The following is a 12,364-nucleotide window of genomic DNA, read 5'->3' on the forward strand; positions in this document are numbered from 1 at the left end:
CTTTGCTCAGCCCTCTTATAGCGTTGTTAGTTGCAGGTGAAGTTGAAGATTTCTCCATGGTGGACAGGATTTTGGTTGGGATATCACAATATCTCTTATATTATTAATGCATCTATATATTTGGTAAAGGGTGGAAGGCTTGGCCTTTTGCCTAGTGTTTCGTTCCACTCTTGCCGCCCTAGTTTCCGTCATACCGGTGTTATGTTCCCGGATTTTGCGTTCCTTACGCGGTCGGGTGATTTATGGGACCCCCTTGACAGTTCGCTTTGAATAAAACTCCTCCAGCAAGGCCCAACCTTGGTTTTACCATTTGCCTCACCACCACCTATCCCTTTCCCTTGGGTCGGCCAACCCGAGGGTCATCTTTACTTTAGCCCCCCCCGGGCCAGTGCTTGTCTAAGTGTTGGTCCGAACTAGAGCACCGTGCGGGGCCATCCCTTGGTAACTTGGGTTACATCGGTTCCTGTACGCTTCGCTCATCCGGTGTGCCCTGAGAACGAGATATGTGCAGCTCCTATCGGGATTTGTCGGTGCATCGGGCGGCTTTGCTGGTCTTGTTTTACCATTGTCGAAATGTCTTGTAAACCGGGATTCCAAGTCTGATCGGGTCTTCCTGGGAGAAGGTCTATTCCTTCGTTGATCGCGAGAGCTTGTCATGGGCTAAGTTGGGACACCCCTGCAGGGTATAATCTTTCGAAAGTTGTGCCTGCGGTTATAGGCAGATGGGAATTTGTTAATATCCGGTTGTAGATAACTTGACACCAGATCCGAATTAAAACGCATCAACCGCGTGTGTAGCCGTGATGGTCTCTTCTCTGCGGAGCCCGGGAGGTGAACATGGTTTCTGGGTTATGTTTGACGTAAGTAGGAGTTCAGGATCACTTCTTGATCATTGCTAGCTTCACGACCGTTTCGCTTGCTCTCTTCTCGCTCTTCTTTGCATATGTTAGCCACCATATATGCTTAGTCGCTGCTGCAGCCTCACCACTTTACCCCTTCCTTTCCCTTTAAGCTTTGCTAGTCTTGATACCCATGGTAATGGGATTGCTGAGTCCTCGTGGCTCACAGATTACTACAACAACAGTTGCAGGTACAGGTTTCGTGATGATCATGACGCGAGAGCGATGCTTGCTTGCGTTGAGTTCTTCTTCTGCTTCTTCGATCAGGGGATAGGTTCCAGGTCGGCAGCCTGGGCTAGCAGGGTGGATGTCGTTGAATTTCTGTTTGTGTTTCATCCGTAGTCGGATGATGCTCTTATGTACTGTGATGTTGTATTCATGTGGTATTGTATGCCCTATGTATGTATCCCCATATATTATGTAATGTTGATGTAATGATATCCACCTTGCAAAAGTGTTTCAATATGCGGGTCTATCCTTGGTGGGACCTTCGAGTTCCTTTTGGATAGGGTCGCATATTGGGTGTGACAGGTCTACTAGCAACTTGGGATGTACACATTGTTTTCTTTGTGGTCCTGCAGTTAAGCGTGCATTACGGCCTCTATCTGACGACCGAGGGTACCATAGCGACCTGTCGTTTCGGTTTCCTCTCTTTAAGACGTGGCAACCTGCCGTTCTCCCTCTCCACTCACCGCTCTCCCACTCACTCTGCCAACCACCCAAAAAACCTCGCCACTCAACGTCTTGATGACCACGCCACCGCCGCCGCCATGGACCAGAGTCTCGGATGGCAGAAAGTCGTCGAAGAGCTGGCTGGCGACAACCCCGAGACCCGCGCGCAGTATAGAGAGATCGCGCGGTGGTTCCCAAGTGTTCAGATGATGAGGATCCACGCGCGCGGTCTCATCAAGGTGATGACGGAGGCTGAGAAGCATTGTGCCCTTCCCGGCGACATCGACGTTCCTCCGGCGACCATCCTTATCTGGGTAATGTGCGACATTCAGCGCTCCCCCGACCCCAGGCAGCGCGCCCGCTGGTGGATGTACCGCTCATCCACCACGCCACCAGCCCAGCCGGATGCAGAGCGCGTTGCGTCCAAGAACGAGCACGTCGACGACTTCGTGCTTGCCCTGCCGGCGCCCGTCAACGCCAACTACCGGGACCGTCAAGGTCCATCTGTCCTCCTCGGGCCATACGACGACTCCGACGATGAGTCATCTGATGAGAAGGTGCCAGAGGTCGTCGTGCTGTCAGACGATCATCCGGAGGTGCATCGATCCGAGCGCCTCAAGCTGCTCAAGAAGTGAACAATGTTGGATCTGCAGATGGTGCTTCTTAGGTATGCTGTTATATCATAGCATATAAGTTAGAAATATGATGCAGTTAGGTAGGTATGCTGATATATATGACATCATATAAGTTAGTAAGATGGGGTTGTTAGCTAGGTATGCTGCTATATCATCACAACATATAAGTTAGATCTCTTTTGGACATGCTATGGTTAGGTGTGCTACTATATACAGCACATAAGTTATCTGTAATTATGTGGTTTGGAAAGTGGACTCTGAATATGTATGCATGATGTTGGTATGCAACTGGAGTGCTTTGAATCTTGCAAATGTGGTGTGATGCACTGATGTGCTGCAAATGTTGCATACAGTACTACTTTATTTATTTCTTTCTGCATGTGGAAAATCTTGATATACCAAATGGAGCACTTACTATAAATAGCATTCTGTACTTACATATGGTACATCATGCAGAAATTCAGGTTTCAGACTGAATTTTCAGTGAAAATTCAGTTGAGATTCAGTTCAATTCAGTTAAGTTAGATTCAGTTTGGTAAAAATTCAATCTAATTAAATCCACTTTAGTTAGAATTCAATCAAGTGAAAATTAAAGTTAAGATTCAGTTCAGTTAAGTTAAATTTAGAGTGTTAGGTTAAAATTCAGTTAAGTTCAAATTCCCTTTAGTTAGAATCCAGTTAATTTAAATTCAGAGTGTTAGGTTAAAATTCAGTTAAGTTCAAATTCCCTTTAATTAGAATTCAGTTAAGTTAAAATTCAGGTTAATTTAAGTAAAGTTACATTCATTTAAGTTCAACATAACTCAGTTAAGTTTAGTTAAAATTATCAGTTAAGTTTTGTACAATTGTGCAAATTTCACTGAACTGATGACAATTGAGTACAATTCATGACAATTTAGTAAAATTTCACTGAACAAAATGTGGGCCTAATAATGGGCTTGTTTATTACTTTTGACACTAACATTTGACTCTAATATTGGGCCTACCTACCACCATAAATCTACTGCCTACCTACCAGCCACCTTTTCTACTATATAAAGCACCCCCCAATTGCCACAAACAACAGCCAAACCCAAACACAATCCCTTCTCCTCCCCCTAGCCGCCAGAGAAAACCCTAGCACAAATGGATCTTGGAGAGGTTGTCGATGAAGAAGAACAGGTGCCAAGGGTAGCCAGGCGCAAAGAGGCAAGAAGGAGGGAGCTCAGCGGATCCTTGCAGCACGCAACCGCAAGGACATGGAGCAATTCCTGGAGGCATTCCCCCTTGTCTCAAACACTAGTAATGATGATGTCATCCACTAGGCAAGGAGGAGGGAAAATTTCCATCCTTTTCAGATCACTAGGATGAGGTGGAGTAGAATTATGTATCCAGATGAATGAGCTGTTATCTGATGCAGTATCTAGATCCTCCTTGCTATCTAGATGAATTCTGTATCTAGATCTACCGTGCTATCTATGTAAGAATCTGCTGATGCATGCAATGTAATAAATCCTAGTTCCTCCTTCTCTGCTATGTGATGCAGTGTATGCAATGTAGGCAGTAACTTAATGAAATCCTGGATCTACCTTTATGTGCTCGAAAATACCAGTGTATGCAACTTTCAGCTAACTGAACAAAGAACAGTTAACTCAACCATATCCAGTTAACTACAAAACTAGTGTTATACAAAAAAAGTGTATAACAAATTTCATATTGTATAAAAAAACACAGTGTATACCACTGTTCAGTTAAATGCAATAACAAATAAGTTAACTGACACAACAAATCAGTAAACTGAAACCATTTTCAGTTAACCAAATCAATACCCACTTCACTGAATCTAGGTTCAGATAACTGAATAATAGTTCATTTAAACAGAAAAGCAATTCAGTTAACTGGCAGAGCATTGATAATTCAAATTCACTTAACCAAATCAAAACTGACTTAACTGCCACAACATTGATAACTCAAATTCAGATAACATAGTGCATATTAGGTCATTGCAGCAAATAGTATAGTGCATCTGGATAAAGGGCATCAGAGATAACCCAAATTAACTAAACAAGTCCACTGATAGTCATTAACTAAATTCCATTACAGCGCCAATGGATCACTCAAATTCATCTAGCAGCTCCCTAACCTTCCTTATCTTGCACTTGGTGTCCTCTTTATGCTTGAACAGGTCACCAATCATATACTCTAGCTTTTTTATCTCTTTCTTCAACTGATCCCTTTCTTCCTTCAATTTGTCCCTCTCTTGCTTCATCTCATCCCTCTCTTTCTCTGCCTTAGTCCTGACCACCTGATGAATGTTGGTCACTGATTTGTCAGCCATTTTCTTCTTCTCAAGTTCTATCTTTAGGTCAGACAGAGCTAGCCTTGTGTTGCCCAATTCAGTAATTGCCTGCTCTTTGTCAGCCACCATCTTAGCAAAATCAAGTTTGAAAAACCTCAGGTCTTTTTCCATCTGTTCCTTCTCTTTCACAACCCTAACATTTTCTTCAGCCTGAACAACAGCTTCCCTGATCCTGGTTGTGACCTCCTCTTCATACATGTCCGAGATCCTAGCTAGACTGGTCCTCAATTGTGGAGGCCACTCTGGGTCAACCCAATGCACATAGGGGCATTTAAGCCCATCCTAAAATTGAAGAGGAAATGCATAATTCAGTTAACTGAAGAAAATACAGTAACGCTGAATCAAAATTCAGTTAACTGGACAAAACTAAGTAAAACCGAATCAAAATTCAGTTAACTCACTGAATCAAAATTCAGTTAACTCACAGCACATTCATGTCTATTTTCACACTGCCCTTTGAGCATTCCTAAGCTACTTAACAACTAAATATTTGGACAACTAAATAAACTAAATGGCACAGAACTATGAACATGGCACATAATGACACAACAGAGCAAGTTCAATATCATATGTAACTAAATGGCCAAAGCATGTACAACCATGAACATGTACTACATCACTTACCATCTCAATCTACAACAAGGAACATGTAGTAACCTTTTGTGCACAACCCAGGAATCTTCTTCCACTATCAACAGACTCAAATGCAACAAGCTTCTCACACACTGCTTGGTGCTCACACCTATCAGGTAGATCTGCAGCAAGGCCTGCCCAATCGGTGCTCTCAATGGTACGAGGACCCTACAACAAAATCTGGTAAGAAATCCCATTTTGCCTAACCCTAGATACTAGATGAAGGTGGACAAGATCTCACCGGACTGGTGACCGAGTCGCCACCTGACGAGCAAGAGCTGGATCCGGAATCACTCCATGAAACCATGGCCGCTTGCTTGCTTGGCGGCGGCGACCTGGACGGCGGCGACGAGCAGAGAGCAGAAGCAAGAAAAAAACAAAGAGGGAGTGAGCTGCGGGTTGTCTGGATCGGGGGGGGGGGGGGCAGAACGTGTGGTCTACTTTAATTAATTCAGCTGTTTTCGTGGGTAGTGCGGGTTGATTCACAGCAACGCCAGGGGGGTCTTTGCAAAATGTCACGCGCTGACCGGGTATGCACCCACACGTCCACATGGCGCTCTCTGATTCATCGGGACTAGATTTGCACATCTGAAGCAAGTTGAGGAACTGGGTAGGGTCAAATTTTAAATTGTAGGACTAAACTATCACATTCAGATTCTCACATTCAGAACAAGTTCTAGGACTCCTGTGCTTTAAACTCTTTTATTTTTAACAAACTTAAGAGTTCGAATTCACCTGTTCACCTGTTCTAGGACTAGATTTGCACATCCGATTCGAGCTGAGCCGAAGAACGCCCAATGGGACTCCTCCTTTTGACTAAAGCTGTCAGAGCCGCCTGGACCGAGTCCATGTGCACCAACCAAACCCCCCTTCTTTTCCATGGTCTCCATCCCCAGGTCGCTCACGGTCACGGGCAGAACCGCAAAGCCCTCCCCCGTACAGCCAGCCTGCCACACACAGAGTCACCGGCTCCTCCAGAAGCAAAATGCCCCTCCTGCCCCGACGCCTCGCCGTCGCCGTCGCCGTCGCGGCCCCCCTCCGCCGCCCCCTCTGCACGGCGGCCCCACGCCCTCCCTGGGCCATGGTGAACAGCCAGGCGGCGCTGGACGCGTCAGGGGCGCCGTCGCAGAGCGCGCGCGCGCTCGTCGACCTCAACACCACCCCGTGCGTCTCCCACCTCTCCGTCCCCGCTCGCCTCGTCGCCCCCCACGGCGACGACATGGGCTCCCTCGTGGGCATCGTCCGCGGCGCCAGCAGCGACGGCCTTCTCCTCCTCGACTTCATCGACGCCCGCCACCGCCCCTTGTGGCCACACGAATTCGCCGCGGCCCGCGGCGGCGTGGAACCGGAGGGCAAGCTCTTCGTCTGCAACCCTCTCAGCGGCCAGCTGGTCCGCCTCCCGGCCCCGGGCATGGATGTCCCCAAAATGGGAAGTACCTCTTTCGGCCTGCTCACCCAATCTCAAGGCTCACACGGCCCGCCGGATAGGTACGTGGTCGCTCAGCTCAGTAAAATCAGCCGCGGGGGAGGGGAGTGGCGCAGGGTCGTTCGCCGGTTTCTGTCCGAGACAGGGGAGTGGGACGAGCGGCCGCTGGTCGGGGAGTTAGAGATGGATCCTGGGCGGAGCATGATGATCAACCATGAGGTGCTGGCGTTCGGCGACCGGCTATGGTGGCTGGACGTGGCCTGGGGTGCCTGCTCCGTCGACCCCTTCAGCGACCGGCCGGAGCGCCGCTTCGCCGAGCTGCCGCGCTCCAGCGTGCAGCCTGTTTCTGATTCCCCGACGCTGAGCAGGTACCGACGCATGGGGGTCAGCGAGGGGAAGCTGCGCTACGTCCAAGTGTCCCATGGACCGAAGCACGACAAGTGGTGCGTGATCCTTTCGTTTTCGCTGGATGACGAGACCTACAGCTGGGCGCTGGATCACGGAGTTGAAATTACAGATCGGCACGACCCTTGCTATGTTCAAATTGCTGCCATAGATCCATTCAATGCCGACCTTGTGTACCTCCAACATGGTAGCGCTGTTATTGCCATGGACCTGGCTAAGGGGAAGGAGATTTGGAGGGGTTACCTGGCTAAGGAATTCGTCTTTCAGAAGTTGCTCCACTGTAGTCTTCTTGTACCGTGCGTGCTCCCAACATGGCTTGCCACAAGCAATATCCCTTCTGCAGGTAAATATAAGCTTCATACACTTGGTACTGAATCATTCAATCCAAATTTTACTGTCCTATAATCAGTTTGTTAGATTTCACAGGATTTTGTTTGTTAATATACACCAGTTGCATTTGTATTGAAGTTTCTGAAGGGTGTGATGATATCTTACACATTGGGGGTTTAATAATTCCAGATAGGCTCATATTTTCTGAATTATAAATTGGCCATTGTTAGCATTGCTTTTTAACCTTTTCAGGATATCAAAGGTGGAATCTGGCATTGCTAGAGAATCTGATGTATTTTATTGATTGCATTGGTTATCAGATTGTCTATGATGTTAAAAAATATTTTGCCGATCTAATTAATGTCAGCATATAGACATGGAATTGTCCTGTTAAATGCCTATATGTTGTTTTCCATTCAAGTCGTGATGTAACGATGCACATATATTGCTCTTGTTGCCCTGTGTCATTTCTATTCAAGTTCTTGTATCTATTAACTGAAGGAACCCTTTCAAGCAACAAGGCCGATTGCAAAAGGAAGACTTTGGCAGACATGCTGGTTCGCGTAGACAAATGCTAGACAAACTGAAACGTGACAACTAACTCATCTCCGGTACTCTCTCTCTCTCTTAAGTAACTCTTTCTTGTTTGGGTACCTTTCCTGTTCCGTTTGATTTTTTTGTCATATCATTTTCTTTCTTGTGGCATGATTCTGTATTTCTCCTACACTCCCCATAAAATGTGGTACTTGCACAAACAAAAAAGTATAGGTCATGTTTCCAAATCAGTATGTTGAACTGGTTATCTTAATTGTTCAATAGTTATACTCCATCATTGTTATCCTTAAATCGAACTTGTCAGGATTGTATGTACAGATCGTGCCTGATTGCATGACAGGAAACTTCCTTCTCTCCAATCATGCTGCACATATGATGCTTGAATATGTTGCGACTTGCAAGTTGCAACTAGTCAATGAAGCAGTACCATGGTGGCTGATTTGGCTTCTACTTCTTTTTTACTCTTAATCGCTGGTTCTGTCTTCAATGCTGGACTGCTACACATAGTAGTATTGCCTTGTCTGAAATACTACATATTACCCGGTCTGACTTATCCCAGACATAAAATTATGGGAAAGCTAAATGATGTATGCTTCTTCACCATGATAAGGATTTGTCTTTCATTAGTAATATCCTGAAATGTTATCAACAAATCATGACTGAACTGAAGCATGGTGCTTGCTATTTCTTACCAAGTGACCATACAGTATATTGACTTATCACCACAATTGCAATGCTATCCAGTAATCCTTCGACAGAAGTGTTCCCCAAGTATGTCATCACTAAACCTATCTCTGTTTACTACTTTTGTCTTGCAGATTCCTTAAATTTGACCAACAACAGAGTTGAGGGTGGTATCTGTGAGACAAGAGCTCTTATTTTAGGGAAATTCTGTGACAATTTTGGGCTTGTTCTTCCGGCTGATGCAATTCTTTTTGAAAGGACAGATGTTCTTACATATTTCGGAGAATTGTAGCTGCAAGAGACCATGCTTATGTTCTTTGTAAAAATGTTATTGCCCAAAGTGTTTTTTGTTCTGACTTGTTTTGCTTTGTATTCAACAAATTTGGGATATGCTTGATTGGATATTTGCATGCTGATGATGGGAAACTTATGAGCTCTCTTATCTTATTAAATGCTTCTGCATAACTGGAAAACGGACCTTTTATGTTAATTTGATAGTATTGGTTATCGCGGTATGTGTTGATGTAGAGCATACCTTTTATGTTGCTGTTACCTGCCATATCCAATATAAAGCAGAATTCATGTTAGAACTATTGTAGAGTGCATGTGTTCTAGATTGGATGACTGAAATATTCATCAGAAAAGTTTCTTTGATGAAGGGAAAATGTATGATATTTTGTACTCCCTCCGTCCCAAAATACTTGTCGGAGGAATGGATGTATCTAGACGCAATTTAGTTTCAAATACATCCATTTTCATTCATTTCTCCGACAAGTATTTCCGGACGGAGGGAGTAGTAGAAAACAGGAGGTGGCCTACTGTGAAAATTGTGTTAAAAGGTAAATTACAAACAACCTAAAAACTAGTGTTATACAAATCTGGCCAACCAGCTGCCTGCTGAGATCAGAATGGGATCTTTTCCTAAATTCATAGATCGAATATTGTGTTGATGAATGATGTTGTTATTAATATTATTATCATGCAATGCTGCCCATGGGTAACTTAGGTCACTATTGTAATCTGAAGCAGGAAATAAAAAGCATTACAATTGGCAAACCTAAACACTGCATTATAAACTGATACTCCAACAATGTTCCTTGCTAGCTCTAAACATTTCTCTCTGTAAAAGACAGCACTTCTCTCTTAAACTAGGTAGTAGACATGTTCATTATGATGATCTAATCACACACTTAAAACATCTAGTGCAAATTAAGCTAAAAGGAAATATGGACTACTGTTTTCTTAGTTCCTGGGCACAAGGCGCGGGCGCAGCGGATTGGCCATGACGGTGGTGAACTCGCGCTTCTCGGCGAAGTCCACCTCGTGGCCGGCCACCTCCTGCCACTCGAACTCCTTGACCATGTTGGCCACGAAGTACTCGAGGTGCAGCATGGCGATGCTCAGCCCGGCGCAGATCCTCCGCCCCACGCCGAACGGCATCATCTTGATCCCCTTGCTGCCGTACAGGTCCACCGCCGCCAGCTTGTCGCCGGCCTCCAGGAACCGCTCCGGCGCGAACTCCATGGCCTTCTCCCACGTGCCCTCGTCCCTGCCCATCTCCGCCACCATGAAGTTCACCGTCGTGCCCTTGGGGATCAGGTACCCGCCCACGTCCATGTCCTGCGCCGCCTTGTGCGGCAGCACGAAGTGCCCCGGCGGGTGCTTGCGCAGGCCCTCCAGGATCACCGCCTTGAGGTACGGCATGGTGGCCGCGTCGATCTTCTCCTCCGAGACCTCCTCCGCGCCGTCCTCCCCGCAGATGGCCTTGATCTCGTCGTAGAGCCTGTCCTGGACGGCCGGGTTCTTGACCAGCTCGGCCATGATCCACTGCAGCCCCGTGGAGGTGGTGTCGGTGCCGGCGTTGAGGAACTCGGAGCAGAGCGCTACGATCTCGTCGTCGGTGAGCGCGCGGTCGCCCTCCTCGGGGAGCGTGACGTCGAGCAGCGTGTCCACGTACGAGTGCTCGAACGTGGTCTCCTTGGCCGGCGATTGGCCCTCGCTGACCAGCCGCTTGTACTCCCGCCGCGCATGGATGAGCGGCACGAACAGCTCCCTCTGCCGCATCCGCAGGGCGTGCGCGACCCGGAGGCGGTCGCGGAAGAGGTGCTTGGTGACGGCCGGGAGGAAGAAGAAGACGGTGAGCTTCCTGGAGATGTAGAGCAGCCAGGCGCGCTCGGCCTCCTCGATGGCGCGCACCGCGGGCTCGTCCAGGCGCTCGCCGAAGCACATGAGCACGAGCAGGCAGAACATGGTGTACTGGAACGCCTCCATGACGTCGGGCGTGTCCTCCTCCCGCAGCTTCTCCATGAGCACGCGGCGCACCCAGGCGCGCGCCGGCGCGAACAGCCTGACGCGGCTGGGGTGGAGCGTCTCGGAGACGAGGTTGCGGCGCAGGAGCCGCCACACGGGCCCGTAGTTGGCGCGGGTGATGATGTTGTCGGTGACGCCGAGGAGCGAGCTGGTGGCGGCGCGCGGCCGGTCGGCCAGCGCCACGCCGGCGCCGACGAGGGCCTTGTGCGCGAGGTGCCGGTCGGCCACGAAGACGGACAGCCGCGAGCCGATCCGGAGCGTCACGATGGGGCCGTACTTCTTGAAGAGGCCCAGAAGGAGGGGCTCCACGTCGGACGCGGAGTTGCGCAGCCAGAGCAGGTTGCCGAACAGCGGCAACGCCGGCGGGCCCGGCGGGAGGCGGCGTCGGGCGGCGGCGTTGCGGAGCAGGACGAGGAGAGAGAGGAGGAGGAGGGCGCCGGCGATGAGGAGCGACGTCTCCATGGCGCGTAGATCGATCGGCTAGCTAGCTCTGGGTTTTGGGTTTTCGATGTCGTGGACTCGTGGTTCGGGTGGAGATGTACGAGATCTTTTATAGGCGGAGGCGGAGAGATGTACGTGGACGTCGTGGAGTTCGACGTTCGTGCGTGCAACTAATTGCCTTCCAGAAGGGTAAATCTTATCTGATGATGAATTCAATTCAAAGGTTGGATATGTCGGTTGTTTGATTTGATTTTGAAGAGTTGTGGTGGGTTTGGGTTCCTGGCAGAAATCTAGAAACCCAAATCTATCTCGTTCTTGAACGACAAGATGTAAAGGGCACGTCACAATCCAGTCATGTACGTAGATGCATTCCCGGAAAACAAATCAAAATAGGTATCTACATGCATTTGTATTTTGGTTTTTCTTATCTCTCCTTTTTTTTGCGGGGAGTTTTTTCCTATTTCTTACTGCTACTAGCTAATTCCCCGTGTGTTTCAGTGGGCGCATACATAATCTTATGCGGAGATTTGTGTGGATATTTTCTTTTCCTTTTATGCTTGATTAAGTCACTTAGATGTGCACTAACTAGATGTGCCCTAGACAAACCATATATCTAACACATATTCTAGATTTTGATAAGATTTAATTTGATTTTAGTATGGGTAGGGAATGCAAGGAAAGTTTTAATTTAGTTGAGATTTGATAGGATTTGATTTGATTTGGGTGTTTGTATGAGAAGAAAAGGAAAGTTTGGATTCAGTTGTGAATTTGGGAAGATTGATTTGATTGTGTTAATGCACCATGTGATTTTCTCTGGAACGTATTGATTTGGTTTAGATTATTTCAAGTTACTCTATGTATGTTGGTTTTAATTTTGTGCAGCATTGGTTGAGAGTACCAAAAAATCAACAAAAAATCAAGGACGGAGGGGGTCGTGTGGAGTAAAAATCGAGAAAGAACGTTGATTTGATTTAGGTATTTGTGGGAGGAAAAACCGAGGAAGGAGTAGTAGAGATATATCCTTTTCTGTTGGTTA

The 12,364-nt window shown here is 47.3% G+C and overlaps 2 protein-coding genes across 2 annotated transcripts; one reads left to right on the forward strand and one right to left on the reverse strand.

Moving 5' to 3' along the window:
* The first annotated feature begins 6,086 nt into the window (after positions 1 to 6,086).
* Positions 6,087 to 9,024, forward strand: LOC123136592 (uncharacterized). The gene is made up of 3 exons (XM_044556010.1): positions 6,087 to 7,351; positions 7,840 to 7,949; positions 8,712 to 9,024. The coding sequence occupies exons 1-2, from the start codon at positions 6,163 to 6,165 to the stop codon at positions 7,914 to 7,916; spliced, it is 1,266 nt and encodes a 421-aa protein (XP_044411945.1). The 5' UTR covers positions 6,087 to 6,162; the 3' UTR covers positions 7,917 to 7,949; positions 8,712 to 9,024.
* A 630-nt stretch (positions 9,025 to 9,654) lies between these two features.
* Positions 9,655 to 11,491, reverse strand: LOC123136587 (cytochrome P450 89A2-like). Its single transcript, XM_044556002.1, has one exon. The coding sequence runs from the start codon at positions 11,347 to 11,349 to the stop codon at positions 9,820 to 9,822; it is 1,530 nt and encodes a 509-aa protein (XP_044411937.1). The 5' UTR covers positions 11,350 to 11,491; the 3' UTR covers positions 9,655 to 9,819.
* Positions 11,492 to 12,364: the final 873 nt, after the last annotated feature.

Source organism: Triticum aestivum, chromosome 1B (genome assembly GCF_018294505.1).
Source record: "Triticum aestivum cultivar Chinese Spring chromosome 1B, IWGSC CS RefSeq v2.1, whole genome shotgun sequence".
Taxonomy (NCBI): domain Eukaryota; kingdom Viridiplantae; phylum Streptophyta; class Magnoliopsida; order Poales; family Poaceae; genus Triticum; species Triticum aestivum.